This window comes from Drosophila navojoa, chromosome 3 (assembly GCF_054131105.1).
Source record: "Drosophila navojoa isolate 15081-1374.11 chromosome 3, UAZ_NAV_1.0, whole genome shotgun sequence".
Lineage (NCBI taxonomy): Eukaryota > Metazoa > Arthropoda > Insecta > Diptera > Drosophilidae > Drosophila > Drosophila navojoa.
This window is the reverse complement of record NC_142891.1, coordinates 1,006,413-1,023,241: the sequence shown is the minus strand read 5'-3', so window position 1 is coordinate 1,023,241 and position 16,829 is coordinate 1,006,413. Positions and strand designations below refer to the sequence as shown.

Below are 16,829 nucleotides of genomic sequence, written 5' to 3'. Positions count from 1 at the left end.
AGTATATTGCGCATGCGCAGCGTTTTTAAGCGACTTTTATGTCAATTTATATAATTCGTTCGTAGATTTTTAACAGCCAAACAAAAAAGTAAAAATTCCAAGCTTCAATTCTTTGATCTGTTTATGTTATTTGCTGATGGCGCCAAGACTTCAAAATGCGAATAGTAACTTATTTAAGCAAGGACAAACATAACCTTGTGAAAATAGGCTCTTAGTTAACTCACATCCTATTGGCCAGCAACGCTAAAGATTATTTGGGGCCTATGCTTTTTAATCTAACTACAAATTAAGTTAGCATTTAATACAATTTATTGCCTCTGGAGATCGGTTGTCAAACGTGTTGGACTATGAGCGATATTTCGCAGACGTAGCGTTAGATTAGATTAGGCAAAGCACTTAAACGAATACCCATTTATTAGTTATAAACAATGTTTATTTTAAAACAAAAAATTTTTATTTATTGATTTCACCATTCAATTAAGATTGTTATCAAATATTCACAGTACTTTTCTTTCGTTCTTTGCTCGGGTTTTTTTTTTTTTAATTTTTAAGTAATTAAATACGATTAAAGGCACTATAAAATATATAGTGACATTATATGTATAAATATAATAATCACTAAATAAACAGCAACGTATCGTTAAGTAACTAAATGTATTAATGAATACCTAAAATATATATCGCATTTGAGAAAACTTAACACAACAAATTACGTATACGCTGTGTGCATACCGATATTTTCCCTTCGTTTCATTTTTAAATTTGTTTAAATAAGATTAATTTACATATGTGTACATAGTTATATATATATACGACGGCAAATTTGCGCGCCTAATGACTGCGATCTCTTGTCATTACTACAGATTGTGCTTACTTAAATCTAGAAACTAGGAAGGCAACGAGATAAACTATATTATAAGCAGTTTGTTACATATGTATTTATATACACATATACGTTTCTCACATTCATTTTTTCTTCAACTATAATATACATGATAAATATATATTTATATGTGTGTTTATTCTCGTTTGGAAGTATGCTAAAACTCTATATACATGTGAATTTATATATCAAAATATCAATCCTTGTTTTTAGTTATACATTTAACTTTTAACTAATTAGCCTTTTTGAACTTGAATAACGCTTGCGAATCCTTTTCAACTCAATTGAAATCATTTACTAAATATTTTTTGTTCTTTTTTGTTTGTTTTTGGCCTTGCTTATCAGATATTGTAGAATATATATAATTCGTGCGGTCAACGTTTTGTTTTTTCCTTTTGTTTTTGTTTTTGATTGTAAGTCTCTAGAGTTCGTTGCCTTAGCAGCTAATTAACCAAAACCTTACGGCTCGTTGGTTAAATCGTCTAGAAATAACATAAACAATACCACATTTAAATTACAATTACAGTTAAGTTTGCTGCAGTATATATATAGGTATACATATATATATATAGGTATACATATGTATATACATATATGCATATATTGGATTTCTTCGCTGTTAACCAGTTCCTCCTTCTGTCTAAGTAGGCGTGGCATTAAAGGTGTTTCCTTAAAAATCGTAAAACTCATTCGATTTATTGTTAAAGCGTCGCGTCAAAACATAAACCACCGCCTCATAGGTGGCCATCATGATCGCCGTGTTGGGTATCTGCCGCACCAGTTGCGTGGCCAAGCCTCTGCAAAATAAACAAATTAATTAGATAGTGCAAATATTGAGAGGCTCCGAGTGCGAACGAACTTTAAATATTTAGTACACATATGCGAATATATAAATATATATAAAGCATATAAAAATATATATAGCAGGCGAGTGATAATGAACTTAAATCAAGCCGAATCGAAACAAAATGCGTCGCAAAAGATATTTTTAAAATATTTTTGAATTTTTTGCTAGGTCGACCAGAAATCGTGGGCGATTCATTTTGATAGCAAATTAGCAGAAAGCATCGAAAAATTTCACTTGCCTGAACCTACGCTACTATAAATGAACCATATCTATGCATGGCATGAAAATTATAATTAATCTATGGATATATGGAAATAATAAACTTGATAATATTTATGATTTAAGCTAATTGCCTGGCGTGAGCTCAAATTTGTAAACCTGATTTTAAATTTAAAGGAAATATTTCTCATTAAGTTCATCAGAATAATTTTAGTAAAGTTACGCATTTCCTCTTTTTAACAATCAAATCGAATCTATGTGACTTATCCCTATGGGGGCGGTTCTATCCAGCTATCTATTCATCTATGTCAAATGTCGTATTTGTTTTATAATCTGTGATTAACAGAGCTCCATGAAGAGATTAACAATATATATAGGCTTGCTATTCTGATAATTGTAAATCACCTTTTCAAAGAGGGGAATTCTCTGAAAAGGTTAACAGGCTATGTCTCTGATAATGGAAGGGGAACTCCGCGAAGCGGTAAACAAGCAAGTATAAAACACGCACCTATACAGTCCGGCGCGACCCTCCTCTTTCCACACCGTGTGCAGCGTTTGCCAGAAGCTATGGTATTTGTTGCCCTCCTCGCGCAAACGCGTTCGCGCCACCTCATGTGGATAAGCAATGCAGGAGGCGATTGTTTTCGATACAGCGCCAGCCATCATGAACTCGACGAAATCTCTCGAAGTCTTCGTATCCGAATGCCGCTGATTGCGTTGCTCCAACTGTGAGAGGACACGGCATAATTTAGGGAGTTTCAAAGATGATTTTCGAATAAATATTTACCAGCTTCGACTTGATGAACTCGTAGATGACAAAGTGCACCATCGTCTCGCAGATGCCGAAGTAGCTCGCTGTGATGCCCTTGTAGAAGGCAGCGATGCCGCCCTGTGCATAGACCCGTTCGATGCACTGTCTCACCGTCATTTGCACCTTCGCGTTGTAGTCCAGCTGCAAACGCGTCTTCACAAACCAAATGGGATTCGTTGCCGTCGATGCGACAAAGCCAGCGCTTGCAGCGCTCATAATGTGAACCAGGGGCGAATCGCGCTCAACGAAACTAGAAATTGGAAGATCAATATAAACCATATAAAATATATTAGCAATCATCATATGACGATTTGTTTTACAATTTTACTTTTACTTACCCCAAACTGTTGAGCGAGTTCTTTGTCTGTGAATAGGTGGAAAAGTAAATGGCACGCGATGGGGCCACGCCCACCAGGTTGGGTCCAAGACCTTTGAACAGAGCGCGGGGACCTTCATTTTGTACAATGTATCTAGATAGCAATGAAATAAATACGCAATTAGTGTTGTAGAGCGGCAAGAATTAATTCAAAATAGTACATTTTGTAATCCAGTGCTGGACAATGTGCGAAGCTGAACTAAAACTAGTTCAATAATGTTCAATTAAGTGGTTCCAGTGCAAAATGACTTGAAAGCTATGCAAGTGACTGAGTTATCGATATCATGTTCGATATAATTTCGTTGCCAAATTTAGAATTGGAGTTCAACTGGAAAAACAGTTGTGAGTAAAATGGGGAAAATGGGAAGAGACGAGCACCTTGACTGTATGCCTACACAATCGATAGCAAATGTGATTATCGTTCGATAGTTTTTCTTTCAAATTTGCCTAAATACTCTCTCTCTCTACTTACCGGAGACACTGCATGATACTCATGGATTTTGGGGTAGTCGAGGAGATGCCGCAATGTGATATAGCCATTATCTGTAAAAACAATATCGATTATAATTGCGAGTCTATCGATAACTGGCAATGCAATGGACATGAAGTACTCGAGCATACGACGATGGTTAAGAACAGTGGAATGGAGAATGGAGTGAATATGAAAATAATAACAATAATAAGAATTTGGTACTACCCTACGCACACCCCCAATCACCTGTGGCTGTGATCTGTTACGTAATATCGTTGTGCTTAGCTTACGTCGTTGTTCCGGCCGCAACAGCTCAGAGGCGCCGCCATTCGCCGGTCCGCCAGCTGGCTCGACAATGCGCGTCGTCGTCGCCGTGGGCAGAAACGCCGTCGAGCTCTGCAGACGCGTTTTGACCACCTCCAAGGGACATGTGACCACAGCACCAACTGTGCCAGCGGATCTGCAAGGAAAACCCAGATAAGCAAAAGATAAGATTAGATATGTTGGAACACTTTCGTACTCCAGTCTTCCACGCACAAAAATGCATATATTTAACCTTGGTGTGTGGAATTTCCTATTTAGAAAAAAACTCATCACATATGTATATACTAGGGCATAATTCTCTGTACTCTCCATGGCTTTCCTGGACCTATTATTAGTCTACAAAAGAAAGAGGACAGATCTGCACGTATCTAAAATTGTTCATATCTAAATCTTAAATCATTATATAACACGAAAAGTTCTAAAGCCTAGACTTATAAGTATAAGATCTATATATTTTTTTTTCTTTTTTTGTATAAATCGAGTATATCAATCTTCAGTAAATAGAAATCTTAAATTTTTGGCACGACTTCTAAAAATACAAGTACAGCAAAAGCGACTCTAACGAACAACCTCAAGCATGCGTAAATATCTGATTGCTTTACTTCTTTCATCATCAATTGGATTAGGTAAGCGATAAATATAATAATAAAATAGTAAATGTATAGTTCCTCGATCAATTCTAAATATCTACAGCTTTATAGAGATATCTATCTAGTGAGCTTCTACTGTACAAGTGCTACACGTTATGCAAATTGTTGAAATGCGATCAGAACAAACATTGAGACAAATTTTGGCAAATTGAACACAAAGATTATTTTTTCCTTTGTAGCAATATTCTAAATATATCTAATATAATACATATAATTCTTTATATATAATTGTTTACGCATTTCCTTATTGAAAAGCTTTTGCCATTATAGTTTGATAGATTTACAGCTAACATACGAAATTGATTTGGTTCGGAATGCACTTTATAATGCATTAAAAATCTCATTCGACATCTGTTGTATGTATAATAACAGATATTATATAATCATTGATGATATCATCCATGGCACATACATTTTTCATTGTGTGAAAATATCGGTATTATGTTATCCTATAATGGAAACCATTACCGTTAGATCTCTTACCTCACTCTTGGCAATCTTATGTATATAAATTTCGATAAAGAAAACAAAGAAGGGTATTCTTATCTCTTTAGTAAATAGTTAGGAAAAACATACGAAAAAACGTAATACAATTAAATCAAAATTGTTGTATAACTCGCATTACTCATTTTAGACTTCTCATGACAATGAATACGATAAACAAAAGCGATTTTACCTAGTCTACCGCATTTTTGCCTTGTTTGCATTTGTCAGGCTCGTGAATTAATGAGAAGTAAAGTATATCGGAGAGAAAGTTTGATCGATGAAAGGACGGAAGGCAGCGATGTCGACAACAACGAACAAACAAAGCCAACAACAAAATTTTAATAAACATATATACAGGAATATATGTGAAATCAGATGTCAACATGTAAGGTGTATCCTAGTCGAGCACTCCCGAATAGAGCACTCTTTTGTTGCACAATAGAGAAAATTCAATGAAGTGATTGATTTCAATTATCTATAGTGCTATAGTACAGCCCAAATCAGCGGATATCTAAGATAGTCAAGGACCTATACTGTTTATATATAGTTATATGTACATATAGAAAAAATATTCTATAAGCTGTCCCATATTATTGACTCTTATCTTATCAAGAGTTCAGAGCATTTAATGCTAATCATGCCGCAGATCAGAGTCCCCCCAATGGCACTTGCCCCTCTAGGCTCTAGGCAGTATAAAAACTAGTAAACAATTTCACAAATCGAGTTGTGATTACAGTAGGGACGGCAGGCAAACCGGTTTTGTCCGGCTTTACGTTGACCCCTGCGCTGGCTGATAACCCGCCGTGCCTCAACCAAATGAATTGCCAATGCCGAACAAAGCCGCGTGTGCTTATCAGGCATCCAGACATCCAGATTCGACTTGACTTATGTTCGACAAATACACATTCTATAAGTCGGTGTAGACAATGGGGAAAATAAATCGGAGCCTGGCATCTGCCAACGGCCTGTGACATAATTGAGCCCGAGCAACCGGTGCAAACTTGTACAGACATCGAAACACGCCATATGTTTCGGTATTTGGAAGACGCTGCCCGATTGACCCTATAGACAGAGCCGCTGGCATTGTAACGCCACAGCTAAGGCAACAATAAATAATGAGAGCAATAATTATTATGCAAATTGTATCGACTTATTAGCGAGAAATGCGGTAGCAGACGTCTATTGAATTTCACCATTAGCGGCAACAATAGAGCAGTGGGTGAGAAATTCAATATAAATCAAGAGACGACCGGACAAACAGATGACAGATGTGCTATTATCTATATACATACATACATACATATACCTATAAATATAAATAAAAGTCACTTAACTCGACTGTGGAATGCGACAAAAGAAATCAGTGAATTGTGACAAAATAACGAGTTGTAATCAAATATGTTTATAGATCTAATGAATGGAACGCAATACTAATGAGTTAATTGGTTCAGATTCAGATTAAATACTAACTTGTTCCACTTCATTATGTAATTTGATTATGTTCAGTTTAGAGTTCAGTTGTACAACTAATATTTACAAAATATATATATATAAAGCCAACACACCATATATGTCTATATACCATATACATATATATTGAATATTACCCAACAGCAAGTGGGCAAACTGTAAGCAGCTGCGCATCTGTATAGCTATGGCTATTTCAAGAACCTAGCAAGACTACGCTGTCGGCTGTCAAGAATTTCATGGCTGCAAAGAGAACCGTAGAGAGTGAAGCTAGCAGAGTCTACTTATTGCGTGTCTAACCAAAAGACGTACAACTATCTCAATACTAATTCACCTATTTACCCATTCATTAACATTCATATTGCTTAGTTATTCAATTATTCAACAGCTGATTCAATTGAATTAAACTGAACGAGTGAGCTTAGTTAACGAGCTGTAGCTCTTGAAAGAGAAGGAGCTGACACAAAAATATATTCACAATCTATTGAAATAAGACTTTGTTTTATTAAACAATAAGTAGTTCAACAAACTTTCGTAGTTCACGAATCGAATTCAACTTTAATGTAGCCCTCATCATTTCTTATTCACTGCTTTTTTAGTTGATATTCCTTCATCTCTCATAGTAAAAATTACATTTCTCTCATTCGAATTTACGCCCATTTCATTATCTTTATATTATTAGTCTTTTCTAATTCAAAATCTCGTAGACAATTTTCATCGCTCAGGTCGGCCTGACCTATAAACAAAAACTTTCCATCGATTTCGTAATTTCGCATTAAATTTTTTTGTTATCAAACAAAACATTTTAGCGTGTCTGCAAAACGCGCAAAAAATGGGAGATTTTTGGTGAGACGACGTCAAAATGCGTTGATAAGATTTGCCACCAACGGCGCAATTAATATATATATATATATATAAAGAAGAGAAGAAGAAGAACATTTCGGGAGTCAAAGTCGCCCGTGACGCATTGGTATATCAGGTAAAAAGTGGCTAGAGCAAAGCTGTTATCAGAACATGCCCGGCATTCGTGGCATGCCACCTGCAAGGCGCGATTCACGAGGCCCGATTGCATTCGCATTCGCATTCGCATTCGCATTCGCATACGAATTCGGTAACGTCTGCCTGCCAAAAAAAGAAGAAGGAAAATTTCGATACTCATCTGGCGCGTGTGGCGTATTACGGCTTCCGAGACAATTCAGTAACAAAGTATTTTCCTCTCTCTTCCTTATCTTTCATACGATCTGTAGGCGTGTGTGGGGCCATTGAGTTCGGGCTGTATGTATATATCGTAGTCTGTAATGCTCGCAGTCGAATGCAGTTCAAGATACGACGACGAGGGCTGCATATACATACATATATGTATGTATGTATATCTGATATATAAGTCAAAATGTTAATTTTGACTTGACAACGAATTAAATTAAATGAACTTGTTCTTTGATCAGTGAATGAGACTGGGGAAACGTTTGTTGGACTTGTTTAGTGGTTCATAAAGCAAAATCTATTTCAATAGGTCATGAATATGTTCAGGCCTTGAATGATTGTTCGTTCATGACCGATTCACCAGCTCTTTGAGTAAAATGCACGCGATAATTTGCTTTAGCAATGAACTTGATACGGAATCTTCCATGAGAATATACTATATATTATATATAGTATGCCTTTCTACATGGTTCGATCAACTGATCTATATAACTTCCTGTCTAATTATGGATTGTTTATATGTAAAATAGGATAGCTGTTTGTTTTGTTCCTAAACCGATCGTTTTATATGTATAAAATTTGTATAGTATTTTATATATGTATATGTATGTATATAAATTTATATTCTTCAACTTATCCGATTTTCCACATTGTTCATTATCACTATAACTTCCACTTGACAATGCTGATAATAGTAATACTCAAGAGATTGACAATCATAATGATAGTCATAATGATAGTACTGATAATTATATTTAATTAATTTGTTTTTATAAAATGTTATTAAGATATTTATAAGAATAATAATTTGTAAAGTTTGAATCATTTCAATTTGAATATAATTACAATTCATTTCATCATTATGAAAATCATTTGAATCTGAACTAATTTTAACTGATAATAGAAACTATTATGACCCTAATCTTTATTATTATATGTTATATTAAACTATCTTTAGAATTATGACCATGATAAAGAGTATCTCTAAACTGAACCTATTCATACATATGTATATACATATATTCGCCTATGCGAAACTCACATATTCATGTTTGTTTGTAAATAGAATTCTCTTCCTCTGCCGCTCAACACACGTTGAATTTGTTTATCTAAAATGCCAAGTTTATTCATATCAAATGTGCTATATATATCTGCATATACATATATATAATCTTTATATAAACAATCTCTTCCTCATTAGTGATAGATATATAAATATATATGTATGTACATACTTAAAAATTTCGCCCTTGACATAATTTAGCGCACATTTTACACACAGAAGAAAACCCCACGAAAAATTGTCATTTCGATTTATTTTTACTTTGTATATAAATAAAAATTTAGTTAATTAATTACGATTATAATATACTTATTCAATAGAAATTTTAGATTTCAAGCAGTAATAATTTTGAAAAGGGAGAGAGAGAGCCGAGAAATGAGATTACCTCAACATATTGCGTACGTGCGTTAAGGCACGCAAACCAACTTAAAGCTAAAATAAAACATTGGTCAAAGCAAAACAATAAAATATATATAAATGTTTGCTCGACCGATCGAAACTCAAGTTGCGTACAAAAGAAAAGTTAATGCTGGATAGAAAACAATTAGACATGGAAATTTTTCCACATGTGATGGACAAACAGCTAGATGAAGTATGTAAATAATGCTCCCTTATCTATTAAAATTTTTTTAGTCATATGCCGATTTTTTCTCCTGTCAGCTTCCTCTATCACGATTTATCCCTAATTTTTGAAGCTCTGCTCTCCATCCTATAACCTTTAACCCATATCCATATTTGTCTTTCCTAAATCCACTATCTCTATTTCTATCTAGGTCTATATCTGCTTCTTATTAGCAATGTTGTTTATTTAGCTGCAATCGCCTTCAACTGAGTCAATGTGCCAGAAAAAGTTTAGCTCCCTCCTCACCTGCCTTATAGAGGCGTCGCGACGGTCGACAGAAAACCAAAACAAATCTAATGCCAGGCCGCATTTGTCGTTGTTTGTTTCTGTGAAAACAAAAGTGGACACCAACAACAAAACATGCGACAAATTTAGAGAGTGACCAACTATACAAATACCCTGCAATTCATTTTAAACGAGTTCTGCAAATGGGAGATAACAGATTCTTCTCACTTTTATGTATATATTTAAATAAATAGAGAGACGTTACGAATCTATGTAAATCAGTAGCTATTCATAGTATTATGTAAACACATTTATATAAATATTTCCATTTAACTCTGATATCAATGCATATACCCTTTAACACCTTTAACATAGGTCATGAGAAACATAAATAAAACAAAATTATGGGCGCCAGCCAAATAGACGCAGATAAATCTGCAGCTATATCCTACATGCGAATATATAACAAATACGAAAAGTATATATGTATGCATATATATTTACATATATACACAATCTGATAAGCATGTGCAAATTGCAAACTGCAACTCGAGAGCAATTTGCTCGCGGCAATTGTGAAATGCACTCAAGTTGAAAAGGGTCTTTGGTACATCGTATATATAGTGCATTCATATATCATCTATTGTATATACTATATAGTGAGATGCTTGCCTGTCACAATTTGTTTTAGTTTATTTATATCGATAAAGTGGGCATTTATGCTGCATATAGTATATTTATATATGTATATGTGTATGTTATCTATGTATGTGTGTGTTGTTTGTTGTTATTTTTCCTTGTAGTCGAGCGTTTGTGACGTGTGTGAACACGAGATTCTGCTTGAATGATAGAAATACTTGCGAATAGATAGATATACACATACATATGCATCTACATATATGTATAGATATATAATGTATGCGTATATAGTATATAGAAAAACACACACGAGTTAATTTCACTAGCCAGACAACAGTTGTGTAATCAGCTCAAGTTGCCCAGAGAGAGAAAGAGAGAGAGAGAGAGAAAGAGAGGCTAAGAGGCAATGTGCAATGTGCAACGTGAGTTTCCCTTTCGTTTCTGTTCTAGCTTCTACTTAGCTTAAAGCTGTTTACATGGCGAACTTAATAGGCGGGCGCAGACTGTCACTAATTCTTATATATGTATACAGCTGGCTGACTAGCTGTCTGGCCGGCCGGCCGGCATTCTGCAGTCTAGTTTGATCTTGGGCAAGGAGGCTTACAAAGTCACGTTCAATAGCAATAATTTAAGTTACTCAGTTCAAGATTCTGGTCAATTGGCGTTGACTCACTTGATGGAATCATTCAATATATATATATGTAAATATATTTAATGAGCGACCAAACTCTATTCTTCGTAGCAATACTGAACACGTTCAATAGTTGAAAATTGTTTATGAATTATAGAAATTTCTAGAAACAGTGTGTTTAAATCGTTTATTCAAATGAACTATCGAAGTCGTTAATGTTAAACCCAATAATATAAATACGTTCAACACAAATATATGTAAATAATATATATATAAATGCATTGTAATAAGGAAATTTACAGAAACTAAAGGTGCTTTAAGTAAGTTAAGTTATTTATTGTTGCAGCCTGTTGATTCTTGATTCTAGAGTCAACTTTTCTGTTTGTTACACAAAAAAAAAATAAACACACAAATAAATGATGAATGTATTTAGCAAAAGCTAAAAAACTATAACGACTCCGCAGCTAAAAACAAGCCCTCGCCTAATTTATTTACATTTCACGCTCGCAGAGGCTCGACTCGACTCGACTCGGGTCGGCTCGCACAAGTAAACAGAAGCCGCTACCCCCAATCTGACAACAACAAAATACAGATGAAATTGAAGAAGAAGAAGAGAAGACTGGAAACCGGTTGACAAAACATTTGCCAACTGGAACTCACCTGAAAATGAGATGGACGTGAAAATTAATATGCCTCGACGTGTGCCGTGTGTTGTAGGGTGTACGATAAGAGCACAAAAATAAATTAAGATGCAGATCTAAAAATAGCAGACCGCAATAACAAGCGACAATAACAACGCAATTGTTGCTTGTTATTTGAGTTCCCCTTAGCCAATTGGTTTCCCGTTCAATTAAATTCCATCATCGACATGATTTATATAAAACAAATAATCAAATCGCCTTTTCCTCTGTCCATATTACACATAGAGCATTTGGAAATCGCATAATCAGCAGACACATGAAGTTTCGCAAAAAAAAATATTTGTATTGAATTCTTATTGGACTTCAGTCAAATAAATAAAGTTGGAATGGCAAGCGCTGCAGTCAAATGCGGTGCGAGAGAGAAAGAGAGAGAGTTCAGTGAAAGATAAGAAACGAGACTGTCTCTGCTTTTTAATTTGTTTAAATTTAGTAAATTATGGCCAGCAGGTATAATGCAATGCACATTCCTTCTCATTAATAGAATTCCTAAATAGTGTTTTTGTTTTTCTAATTGGAATCGCAATTAGATTAGAGTTCAATGTTTTGGGTGAATGGCAAAATTGTGCAATCAAGGCCAGGTTTTCCTTTGCCTTATTCTAAAGCTTTTACTGTGACATTTATTATCATCTTGTTTTTATTTATTATTTATAATGAATTATTTTTGCGCAACGTGGGCCGTAACATCGGCTGCCGCTGCTGCCAAAAATAAACTAAGCACGTGAACACTGCATGATTTGAACAGATGATTACGATTCACACATACAAATATACACACATATGTACATACATATATATGTGTGCATGTGCGAGCATGTTTGTGTCTGCTTTGGTTTTGTTGTTTCTCAGTTTTGCTTTGCTTTGCTTTCTATCTGTTTCTTATTTTATTTTTTTTGGCGCCTATGCCAACTTTCGCGACTGCAGCAGGTCAATTTGTCTAATTATTGTTGTTGTTCAACTACTTAAACGCAACTGCGCCGTTGCTGCCTTTACTTTAAGATTCCAACTAAAACCGGTTTCTAAGTTTTGCCGATAAGACGCAATTGACAATAACAAAAATAACATACAAAAAATATTAACATATTTTTCAACACTTACGCGCCGGCTAGTAAATGTATCAGCGTATCACGATTTTGGGACATAATCGAGTTTTGATTTTTCCTTAAAGTATTATTAACGAGCGCTTGTAGCTCGACGGCCTGTGGGGCCCCGGAGCCGGGGAAACGGCTGTGCTCCCGGCAATGGAATCTTTTTTATATTCGCTCTGCGCTTCTTTGTTTTTGTTTTGCATAAGCGGCAATGAAATTTTCGTACTAGTGTTGATTGATGTTGCAGTTGTTGTTGTTGCCTTCGGGCGTTCTTATTTTGGCGCTTACAATGGTCGCGGGGGTTATGCAACTACAACAACTATTCTCACGGATTTCTTATCAAACACCAAAATATATTATTTGGATAAATATATGAACAAATTGAGCACTTTTATAACTGAGTTACACTTGTTTGCCTTTATCTGGCCAAATTATATGTGAAATTCATAAAAAATATATATATGTATATAGAAATATATTTTTTTGCTTTGATTTTCGGCGAATTCAGCAATTAAATCGAGAATGCGTACGTCTATTCCGTTGGTTTTACAAAGTAGAACTGAAGAGCTTGGGATGAGTGTTGTTACGATAACATTGTTCGCCATCGATAGAAACGTACCCTACGATATCGTGATTTTGTGATCGATACTTGACATGTGATATTTACCTCAAGTACCTGGTCACATTCTACTTAATTGGCGCCGATTTTTTTCGATTTTAAAATTAAAAATTTTTACTTCATGTTAAAAATTTCAATTATCTGATGTTAAATAGTTGAATATTTATTAGTACTTAATACAATATACAAAACTAAATCAATTTGATTTACTTGTAATTTTATGATAATTTATTAACAGTTCTGGAGTCTATGCATAGCTGTTGCAATCTCTTAATCTCTGAGAGTTCAAATAATTCAACGAAAAAAAAAACGAATGGGAAAATCAATGTTAACGATGGAAATCGTAGATAATAATTACAATTACCTTCCAAGCCATGACACATGTCTTTCTCCCTCTCCCCCTACCTCTCTCTAATAAATATAAATATCAAATTAGGTTTGTTTAGATTTTATGCATGGCCGTTGTTTTTATACCCTGAACCCATTGAAAATGGGAAATCAGGGTATAATGGTTTTGTTAAAATGTATGTAACAGGCAGAAGGAGGCGTGGCAGACCCCACAAAGTATATATATTCTTGATCAGGGCGACGAGCTGAGTTGATTTAGCCCTGTCCGTCTGTCTGTCCGTCCGTCCGTCCGTCCGTCCGTCCGTCCGTCCGTCCGTCCGTCCGTCTGTCCGTATGTTTGAACGCGTCGATTTCAGAAGATACAAGAGCTAGAGACTTCAACTTTTTTTTAAAATGTCCGTATATATCACGCGGATATCGAGTTTATCACTAAAAAACGATAACTCATTCCGATACTTTTTTATCGATAAAAAACCTTATCGAATATCACTTAAATAATTATATCTCCTACATCTTTCAAGCTAGAGTCTCCAAATTTAAAATGTATATTAAGACGCATGTCATACAATTTCGGTTTTTGTTAAAATTTACCCCCCGCCCCTATATCCACCCCCTCACCATCATCTTTGTAGAAGTCGTATATCAAATACTAGAGACTTGTGCTTCGGTATACACATACATTTAAACAATATGAATACGTTCTGAAAGTTTCATTACGATCGTACGTCTAGAAATTAAATTATTCAACAAATAAGTTCTTCTAATATTGCCAACACTGCAGCGCAACCCAAGCGCAATCGCCTGTATATGTGAGTGTGTGTGTGTGCGTGTATTTGTTTGCATGAGTGCGTGTGTGGGTGCTAATTATTATTGAAATATCAGTTGCTTGTAGGGTTCAGGGGATCTCGTAGTCGAGCAGTCTCGACTAGAGCTTTCTTACTTGTTGACCATATTGTCGTTAAATAAACATGTCCCCAATAGCAAATGAAAATAACTTTAATTGTCAACTGGCAAGTCAAGGTCGACAATTGTGGTATCTGGCTGTGTCCCCAAAGCAGCTGTCGACGCTGTCAATTGCTCTTAAATAATGCGGAAAAATGAACAACAATGTAAAACTGTACTTTTTATATATGTATATATAATATAATTCCTTGATTTATGTTTATTATAGGCATGCGAAGTAGAGTTGAGACTTTGCGTTCACAATATGTATGGCTCATATAAGTGAACTACTGAATCAGTTCAGTGAGTGTTGTAATGTGAAATAGTGAAGACAATTGTTCGCAATATATTATTGCTCAATTACCAATCACCAATTTTTCACTAACTAAATGATTTGTTCAGCTGCAGCTTTTAAGCTGTTAAAAATAAAAAAAATAGTTAACAACTTCAAAGCAAAGTACTGAGCTGATTCATCAAATTGAACTGAAAACGGTTGAGCTAGTGTATTCAGCAAATTTAACTAGAATACTCCACTACAAGCAGCTGAACTTGTGAACTAACTAAAGGTTTCGAGGAATTGAACGGGAACTACCTGCTCTAATTTGAATAGATTAAATAATATAGTCAATTCGATGCATGTCTGCGACTAGGTTGACCCTGACATTAACATAGCCTGTTTTAGCCTCTGAGCCGGCTTTGAATGTGCCGTGCCACGTGCCACTCAATGCACGTTTGACCACACAAGCACTGCATTGGAGTCGATTGAAACAATGGGCAGAAATAGGCGTCGCACCCTACTCCTTGGTCTCATTCACTCACTCGCTCTCTCGCACTCACTCGTACCACGTTACGTATGAGTAATCCGGCTGCTGCTGTTGCTACTGGCACTGGTGCTACTGCTGCCACTGCTGGCAAAGCTAATTAAAGGCCAGCGTTGTTTAACTCCATGGCCGGCCTTGGTCGCCATTTTGACTTGCCATTTGCCAGTTTGTCAACAGAGGTCAATTGGGGCCCTCGTGGAATGTCCAAATGTGAATGTGTGTCTGTTGTAAAAATTGGCAAAGCATTTAATAAGCAAATACAGCACTATAAATTTCAGCCCACTTTTTAGCTATACACTCAACGAAATCGAAGGTATTTAAAATTTATAGCATGACTCGTGAGCGATCTTCATAAAATTTCATTATCATACAATATATGCGATATTTGCTCAACAATAAAGATATACTTATCGATATCACATTTGCTGATATGTTTTTATATTATCCTTTTCTTTCAGTGCTGAAAAACTTTAGTTGAAGGACAAAGAGAAGCACCTAGCGCAAATGCCAAACACCTGATAAAAAAAATTAGCTGTAACTAGAGCCCCCAACTGCACAGCCGTGTTGTTTTATATGTTAAGTTCCTACTTTTTATGGCTAAAGTTTCCTTGGAAATGAGCGCATCGAATAACAATTCGCGTATCTGTTATAACAACCATACCAATACAAATATACACACACAAACAGACATCGATCAACACCACGCATGGTGCGAACTGTCAGCAGAAAAATGTAGTACTGCCACTGGAAAGCGGAACGGGGTTGGGAACGGGTGCGGTGTGCGCTACTAGCTGGCGTCATTTTTCCATTTCTTTTATTTAGCGTGCTGTGGGGCTTGCGTGATTCATGTTGCATGGGCCGGCAAGCTAACTTACTTGCCAACTCCAATGCAACACCCAGAACTTTTGGCGCGTCTATATGTCCGTTTTAATTACTGTAACTGTAACTGGTTGGTTGACTATGGCTTGAAATAGTTTTGAATGTCGCCACTTGACGCCAATAAGAATGTCAATTCACGCACACTCATACAGTCAGCAGCGACCTTGAAAATAACTCCCCATCCCTGGTTTGTGTGCATGTCCGTTTTAAACGGACAAAAAAAATGGCGATTAAAATGATTTTCGGCTGTCTCACAGCTGTGCGGCATAAACAAAACAAATGAGCATGAGCAAAGTGGAGTAAGAAAGAAAGGAACGGAGAGAGAGAAAGAGAGAGTGAGAGGGACAGCGGGGGAAGCACTTAATAGAGAGCGCAGACAGTGCAGAAAAAGGTGAGTGAAAGGGCCATGGATCTCTACTCTCACTCTCTCTCCCTATTCCACTCGCCGGCGACACGTGCACGTCGCGATGGCGGCGCTACGTGGCGTATACGTATTGCGCTGACGCCGTAGCCATT

General features: G+C 35.9%; 2 protein-coding genes across 4 annotated transcripts in view; one reads left to right on the top strand and one right to left on the bottom strand.

Annotated features, from left to right (window-relative positions):
- LOC108649650 (uncharacterized) overlaps positions 1 to 16,829 on the top strand; it is a 203,819-nt gene that overhangs the window by 177,788 nt on the left and 9,202 nt on the right. The gene's annotated exons all lie outside the window — the stretch shown is intronic.
- On the bottom strand, positions 432 to 13,176 carry Rim2 (replication in mitochondria 2). 3 transcript variants are annotated; one of them, XM_018098626.3, is made up of 7 exons: positions 12,715 to 13,176; positions 3,834 to 4,068; positions 3,609 to 3,679; positions 3,099 to 3,230; positions 2,737 to 3,010; positions 2,458 to 2,675; positions 432 to 1,680 (listed from the first exon to the last, which is right to left on the bottom strand). In XM_018098626.3, the coding sequence occupies exons 1-7, from the start codon at positions 12,756 to 12,758 to the stop codon at positions 1,554 to 1,556; spliced, it is 1,101 nt and encodes a 366-aa protein (XP_017954115.1). In that variant the 5' UTR covers positions 12,759 to 13,176; the 3' UTR covers positions 432 to 1,553. The 3 variants fall into 3 exon arrangements, with proteins under 3 accessions (XP_017954115.1, XP_017954116.1, XP_017954117.1); XM_018098627.3 differs by having other exon boundaries at positions 3,855 to 4,068; XM_018098628.3 differs by having other exon boundaries at positions 3,899 to 4,068; positions 12,715 to 13,174.